The sequence below is a fragment of the Coffea eugenioides genome, chromosome 5, assembly GCF_003713205.1.
Source record: "Coffea eugenioides isolate CCC68of chromosome 5, Ceug_1.0, whole genome shotgun sequence".
Lineage (NCBI taxonomy): Eukaryota > Viridiplantae > Streptophyta > Magnoliopsida > Gentianales > Rubiaceae > Coffea > Coffea eugenioides.
This window is the reverse complement of record NC_040039.1, coordinates 5,330,160-5,337,780: the sequence shown is the minus strand read 5'-3', so window position 1 is coordinate 5,337,780 and position 7,621 is coordinate 5,330,160. Positions and strand designations below refer to the sequence as shown.

Sequence of the window (7,621 nt, the reverse complement as noted above, 5' to 3'; positions counted from 1 at the left end):
ACATCAAATTTATCTCCTAACTTTTGTAAATTGATCGATGTAGTCCTTTAAAAAAAAGTAGACTGTAAGATTGAAAACCTCTTTAATGTTTTTGTGTCATTGGTTCGAACAAAAAAATGCTAATTACTTAAATTTATAAATGATTTATAATATTCTTAAAAAATAACTAGTAATAATTTACAACTACAAGAATACCTTTGTGCATCAGCTTAAAAAAAAACACAAACAAGTTTATAAATAATTTTATGATGTTGTATCCTTTTACTTTGCAAACCATTGACTTGGAAAAAAATTAGAAAAATAAAAAATATGCAAAAGATTTACAAAACTTCTTAAATTAACTCAAAACACTTACAGTAAAAAAATATTATCTTTATAACTTGCAAAAATTTCAAATAAACTTTAAAATATTGACTTTTGGTATTCAAAAAATACACTATATTTTGTCCAATCAGAATAAACATTCCTACATTTTGTTTTTGTTTTTATTTGTTAATAATATACTTATTGTTTTGGGAATAAAAAGAAAGACAACAAAAAAACAAATTTGGAGTGAGAGTAGATTTACTCTTCCAAAATGAATTCTTTAATATTACATTTTAAAATGAGTTGTAAATGATATAAAAAGCTTAAAATAAAGGAGATAAGTGGGATTTTTTAAAGTTTGAAGGTGACAGACGAGAGATCGTAAACCAAACTCGCAACCTTTATGTCTTGCCAACTTGCAAAGGTTAACTAATTGAACGCCACCAATTTGCCACGAGGTACCTAACAAAACAAATGACCCCCCAAGTTGCTGGAAATTACGCTATAATCGATCCATTGTGCACAATGATTGTGTGTACAACTTCCTAACACAATGCCATTGTTCACCACACTATAAAAGGGTAATAGGTTAGCAAAGCCAGCACAAGCTTATTGATACGACATATAGGCCTACATTCAAGCAAATATTCATCAGGATGGATGCCTCGCTGCAGTTTGAGATAATTTCTGAAACAGTCATCAAGCCTTCCTCACCCACTCCTCCTCCTTTGAGATACCACAAGCTCTCATCGGTAGATCAAGCAATGCCACCAAACTATCGGATCCGGTTGGCTTTCTTCTATGCTAATATTAAGGGAACTCGTTGGCTTGCCAATGAAATATCACAACTGCTTAAAAGTTCTCTCTCAAAAGCTCTTGCCCAGTATTACCCTTTCGCCGGAAGGCTGATGAAAAACGGCTATATGATTGATTGCAACGACATGGGCGCTCAATTTACTGAAGGCCGAATTAATTCTCGAGTGGCTGAGATTCGCAACCAATTAAGTTCAAGTTCTGAAAAAGTGCAAGATCTTATCTTTGCTAGATCTCTATTCTCCGGGCCAGCCTCAGCTAATCATCGTAGTCTAGTATTTGTTCAGCTCAGTTCTTTCAACTGTGGAGGCATAGTATTGAGTGTGTCTATAAATCACAGGATTGCTGATGCATCCAGCGTATCAACTTTCATGAATGATTGGGCAGCAATAGCTCGTCAAACGAGTGACATCCCATCTCCTCATCTTCACGGAGCTTCTCTATTCCCCCCTGTTGACGGTCAGCAATATCGACACCCATTTCCTCCTAAGCCGGATCAAGGGAAGTACGCGAAAAGGATATTGGCGTTCCATGCTTCTAAAATTGGAGAACTCAAGGCTGCTGCTCTTAACTCAGGAGTAGAAAACCCTACTCGGTTTGAAGTTGTGTCAGCCCTACTTTACAGTTGTTTTATGTCTGCAGCATCAAAGGCAAACTCGGGATCACACATCCGCCCATCAATCTTCTTTAATGCTGTGAATTTTCGACAAATAATTGTCCCTCCACTTCCACAAAATTCAGTTGGGAATTTTGTCACCTCTTTCCTGACATCAGTTGACAACAATGCTGAAGTTAAATTACCAGAGTTAGTTAATAAACTGAGGGAAGGCAAAACAAAATTGCGCAAGGAGTGCACAGAAAACATCAATGCCATTCCTAGTAAGCTAAAAGCATCCCATTCAGCATCGCAGACAGCAGCAATTGAAACAATCAACTCTGACTGCTACGGGTGCTCAAGCTGGTGTAGGTTTCCATTTTATGGTGTTGATTTTGGCTGGGGAACACCTTCGCTGGTATACCCAGCAATCATTCCAGAGCAAAATGCCAACATTTTGGTATTGATAGACATGGAAGATGGTAATGGAATATATGCACATCTTATCCTAAAAGAGTTGGACATGTCACTATTGGAAGAAAATGAGGTGCTGCTTGCTTATGCCTCTTTGGATGCTTAAACATGTCCAAGCATTACAACAGGAAAATGAAATACTTATAACTATGATAAGCATTCATATATTATGCATCAGCATCACAATCTGGTAATCCTGAGTTGCTGCCGTGCATACTCAGAGCTTCGAAACTCCTCAAGGGTGAATTGAGTTATTTCTCTTTATGTTGTCGACATATCTACAGTTACGTTACATACACATTGCTCCATGTCTGCTCAGTCGAGCTATTTGAACCTTTGAAATAAAAAATAAAAAAAAAAAACTATCAAATTTGTGGCAAATTTCATGTTGTTTTACTTGAATAGCATAAATAAAATTAGATGATCCTACATTGGATTTGATACCAATATTATTATTTTCAAGTATTATGTCGTTCCTTACTTAGATGCAAGTACTTTAAGCCATTCTGCTACGACTTCAAGTTTGTTTGTTATTTTTCTCTGCCATTTGTTGCAAGTTCAGAGTACATCCCCGCACTTTTGAAAGGAACAGAATTCAATGGCTCGTCATTGCAGGTTTTGAATTTTGAAATTTATATGTCGAAATAGAATTCAATGGGTCTGAAGCACTATAGTTTGGTTATGTGTTAATTTTACCTTAGGGTGTACCTAATTAATTAATTCGACACTTTACAAAATAATGTAGTAGGGAAATGAGGGCACTAAAGATTAGGGAATAAATTACCTGTTAGATATTTTATAACTAACATTATTATTGAATGTATGACAATTCATTTGAATTTAAATTTAAAATTCAAATTCTACGCATGTCTTATACATTCAATCATAATGGTGCATATACTACCAACACACATATATATCTTTATCTTTCCTTATAATATATAAGAAGACGTTTGGAGGGTTACTGTGCATTTTTTTTCAACCGCTCTCTACAGGGGTATTTTTGTCCTTCTAGGCTTTTGCTTGTGTTTTCTGTCGGAGCTATTAGAACTGGTTGTTGCATATTGTAAGCCTTAGCCGAATGTTAGTGGAACATTGGTTGGTGTGCAGCATTAACAAGCAGCATTAATGAGATATGATGTTTATTTCTATCAGCCAGCTCATTGTCTTGTTTAATTCTTTTATAATCTTTATATCTTATAAGAAGACGTTTGGAGGGTTCCTGTTCATTGCAATTTCATCTGCTCTCTTCAGGGCCATTTTTGTCCTTACAGCCTTTTGGTTGTTCTTTTTCTTGGAGCTAAGACGTTTGGAGGGTTAGTGTTCATTACAACTTTTTGCTTTATCCTACAACCTTCTGCTTCGTTTATGCTTCCTTTATTCATGCTATAAACTGTAAACCATGGCTTCAACTGATGCACTTGCACAGTCAACGAATAAGAACATTGTTCGCAACCGAAGATAAAGAGAAAAATATGCTTCCTTATCAGTGGAAGAAAAAGAAGCTCGTAGAGCTAAACAAAGAGAAGCTTATCAAAAAGAGGAGAGGAAGGAAAGCTGCTGCATCCATGTCTTCTATGAATCAACAGCAAACTGATGGTATCTAATTCAGTTTTGCCTTTATATTGTGTTTTTGTATGTAGCAGAAAGCAGTAATGCGTCGTCTGAAATAAAAGAACAATAACGTAGTGAATAAAGGTGCTTCTCATGCATGCAATACTTAAGAATTTTATTATGAGAAACCTGCTCACGAGAAAAACATAGATCGAGTAACCGATAACAAATTGCTCCCCAACAAAAATATATTATAAGAACTACCCATCAGTAAGACAAACTACAATCACACTACTAATCTGGATTGTAGCATACAAAAAATATAATACTAACTGAGCAGTACTTGAAATGTTAATACAGCTAGCAGAGGTGTTGAAATTTAAAACTGTTCCTGCTTCACTTTTCTATATGATTTCATGCTTTAATTAATTAATGGCATTTAATGTTGACATTCTTGTCAAGTTAACAACTAAGCTGATGTTTTTCCCAAAAAAAAAAAAAACTAAGCTGATGTAAAATAGTAAACGTGCATAATGCATATAAATATATATGCAGCATACACATTTGTTTTTCCCACTAAGATTCCATATTATCCAGCCCGTCAATGCCATGCACCTCTTTTTCAATCACTGACTTATGCTTCTAAATTACTTTCTTCATAAATAAAGAGGAAAAAAAAATCTTCTATAAGCAATGTGAATTATGAAAATCTTGTATATCAGGTATAGAACTTCCAGTTGGGTGTGACGTACAGCAAAACAATGAGCACAATAACCAACAGAGTATTGCTGTTAAACAACTTCTGCAACAGAATAGAAACAAAGAGACTAATCTGCAACAATCTATTGCTGTCAAAAGTAATTCTCTGTGCAAAACCAATGGTAAATCAAAAGGCAAGCTGAAAAAGCATGATTCTGTATTTTTGACATTTGAACAAGGTTTGCCTACTCAAATTAATTTTGTCTTCTATGTTTACACAAGTAATTCTGTATTCTATGTTTACCTTAATTCTGTATTTTTTTTGCTCTTCTAGGTTCTTCATCAAAAAATTCGTCCAACTATAAATGCAGAAGAATCAATAAACTAAATGTGTCAGGTATATCTTGTTATTATCATATTTATCACTCTATGTTTCATATAACAATTTCTTTGTTTTTATCTGGTAGGTGATCCTCCTATATGCGATAGCTGCTCTAATTTCTTGCATGAAACAGTTGATAATCTTGCAGGTTTAACCCCTTAATACTATTTTTACAAATATTTGCTCAGTGTTGGTTGGTCACTGAATTTGATTTATGTTCTCACACTTTTTTATTTACCTAATCAGGTATATCAATGACAGTACAGCCTCAGCCAGTGGAAACCAATGTTTCTAATGTCATAAAAAATCATCCAAAAGGTATGTATAACTAAAATGTATCTGAAAATGTTGCAAAACTTATATGTCCTTATCAGCAAAAAACAGAGATTAGTGTTCATACATTTCATCTGCCCTTATTACTGATTCTTGTAGTCATATGTTCAGAAAATTCATTATATATTAACATTACTCATTCTTGTAATTGTATGTTCAGAAAATTGATTACTAAGTCTTTATCGTTTTTGCAGTGAAAATGTATATAAAGATGAGAACTTTGATGAGACTCAGAGGCAACTACCTACATTACTGGCCTCAAAGATTCAAAGATGCTTTTTTGTTGGAAGTTTTTGTTTTAAAGCCCACTTCTACAGACTGCTCGTCTCCTTCATTAATATTTTAGCATTCATTTTATCAGGTTATATAAAATGCATTTGAAGAATAGGAAGCATAAGTTCTTTTTGCTTTCATATGTGTTCATTATTTATAACAAATCTCTATCTCCCCTCTCAGGTCTTTTGTTATTTGAATAAACTAAATCACTCATTGTTGTGATTCCTTGCAGTTGACCTTCTATTCAATGTATCAGAAGATTCAGATTATGTCCGGACTATTCTAGGTAGCATGTTATTGTTGAATTCTGCCTTCTAAATTTGTTAAGTATTTCTATGTATTGCATCTATAAGAAAATAAATCATGGTTAGATAAATACTGATTTTGCACTATAAAGTAGCACTGGTATTACATAACTTAACTATGCATTTCTTTTTAACCATGCCATGCACATCTTACTTTATTTTCTATTATATACTTTTGTCTCAGCTAAAGCTATAGACAAATGTCCTGACCTCAAAACTAAGGCTGCTGAGTCAAATAAAGCAGCAAAGATAGATGCAAGATCAAGTCATTATTGAAAGGATGCTTGATAAGTATGTAAACTTCTGAAACATTACATTATACTATACATTTCAAATTTTTCTCATTATCTCATTTTTTGACCTCCCTGTAGAATAAGCATAAAATACCAAAGATTGGATAAGCTTCAGCAAGCACTTACAAGAAGTGACAACATTCAAGTAACCCTATACTATTGTAATCATGTCTCTCACAATTTTGCCAGCTCTAGAGAATATCAACGTGATGTGATTATATCTACTATCCAATTCATTCTTATAAACCTTATTCCTAATTCTAGAAAATGTTGGTCCAAGTGTATCAGATGTCAAAACTTCAGAAATTCTAACCTCAACTACTTTAATGCATATGTCACCTGATTATTTAAGCATATGTCAGCTTCTCATGTTTTTGGATAGACCACAAGACATTGCTGCTGTATTTGAGACACTCTTAAGAACAAAAAGTAAGAATGATGGTTTATTGGGATTTCAAATAGCATTTGACCTTGTAGAGAATGAACACCAAGCTTATCTTTTGAAAATGAGGGACTAACTTTCCAGTCCCAAGGAAGATATTCAGATAACAGAGGGTAATCAAAATTCTGAAAGAAACTATTTATGCTGCGAAGTTACCAGAAATAAAACGAATGCTGTCTCGAGAGACTTCCATACAGTTGACATTGCAATTCTTATATAGTTATAATAACTAAGGTATTTTTCCTATTTTCTTTTTTTTCCTTCTCCAGATAGTTTCTCAGTTTACTAGATTTCTTTGGAATATTTCACTAATTGTTACCTTTTTGCATATCAGATTGCATTTTGTAATTCTCAACACAATAAAACAATCTGTTGAGATGAGAAATAATATTTGTCATAATGCAACTATACACACTAATAGCATTATGGATGCCGTCACAACAGTCAACACATTACTCTGCACCTACTTTCCTCATTGTTTTATATGCTGCATAACGATAAAACTTATTATTTCTATCTAACATTTTGTATTTGTTTAAACTATCAGAACTAGGTCACCAGGACTACAAATTGGACTAAGTTTAGCGCAACAGCAGTACAGGTTATTAACAGAGACCATCTACAGCAAGGAAAATCACTTATAGGTCCTTGTCACACAGTGGAGCTGGTGGTGGTGGCAGCTCATATTCAGAAATATAAGCATTGTCTGCTATGAGGAAGGCATGAATTAGTTCCTCTATCATAGTCTAACAAACACTAACGCTGAAGTATTTGTCTTATTGCATTATGTAAAAAAGTACCTATTTTTATCTTTCGACTTTTCTGTCTTTTTTTAAAAATTGTCTCCTACACGTTATTCAGCATAGTACCTACCTTAGCAGTATTGGAAACTCCTAATGAAGATATTTTTCATGATATAAAAAATGTCATGTAAAAACTTATTAAATTAAAAGCTATAATATATTTCTAGAGTTAAAAGCTGAATGAATTCCATAATCTATTTCTAGAATTAAAAACTTAATGAATTCTTTCTTTTTTTGACAGTTTACGGAACAGAAGAAGCACATAATCGATAAATGTATGGATTAGCATTTGCTTACAATGAAACTGCAAACAAGAAGACGATTTGATACCTGCTGCATTTTGGTG

The 7,621-nt window shown here is 33.6% G+C and overlaps 2 protein-coding genes across 6 annotated transcripts; both read left to right on the top strand.

The window, feature by feature from the left end:
* The first annotated feature begins 962 nt into the window (after window positions 1-962).
* Window positions 963-2,294, top strand: LOC113771069 (deacetylvindoline O-acetyltransferase-like). The gene has a single exon (XM_027315693.1). It carries the CDS (start codon window positions 963-965, stop codon window positions 2,292-2,294), a length of 1,332 nt encoding a protein of 443 aa, XP_027171494.1.
* A 786-nt stretch (window positions 2,295-3,080) lies between these two features.
* On the top strand, window positions 3,081-7,408 carry LOC113770090. Of its 5 annotated transcripts, none has more exons than XR_003468392.1 (9): window positions 3,081-3,504; window positions 3,618-3,787; window positions 4,465-4,680; window positions 4,776-4,838; window positions 4,909-4,971; window positions 5,070-5,141; window positions 5,351-5,718; window positions 5,922-6,028; window positions 7,020-7,408. XR_003468392.1 is itself a non-coding variant. In XM_027314446.1 (6 exons), the coding sequence occupies exons 1-6, from the start codon at window positions 3,604-3,606 to the stop codon at window positions 5,500-5,502; spliced, it is 750 nt and encodes a 249-aa protein (XP_027170247.1). In that variant the 5' UTR covers window positions 3,081-3,603; the 3' UTR covers window positions 5,503-5,873. The 5 variants fall into 5 exon arrangements, 1 of the variants encoding a protein (XP_027170247.1); XR_003468390.1 differs by having other exon boundaries at window positions 3,081-3,787; window positions 5,351-5,517; window positions 5,665-5,718; XR_003468389.1 differs by having other exon boundaries at window positions 3,081-3,787.
* Window positions 7,409-7,621: the final 213 nt, after the last annotated feature.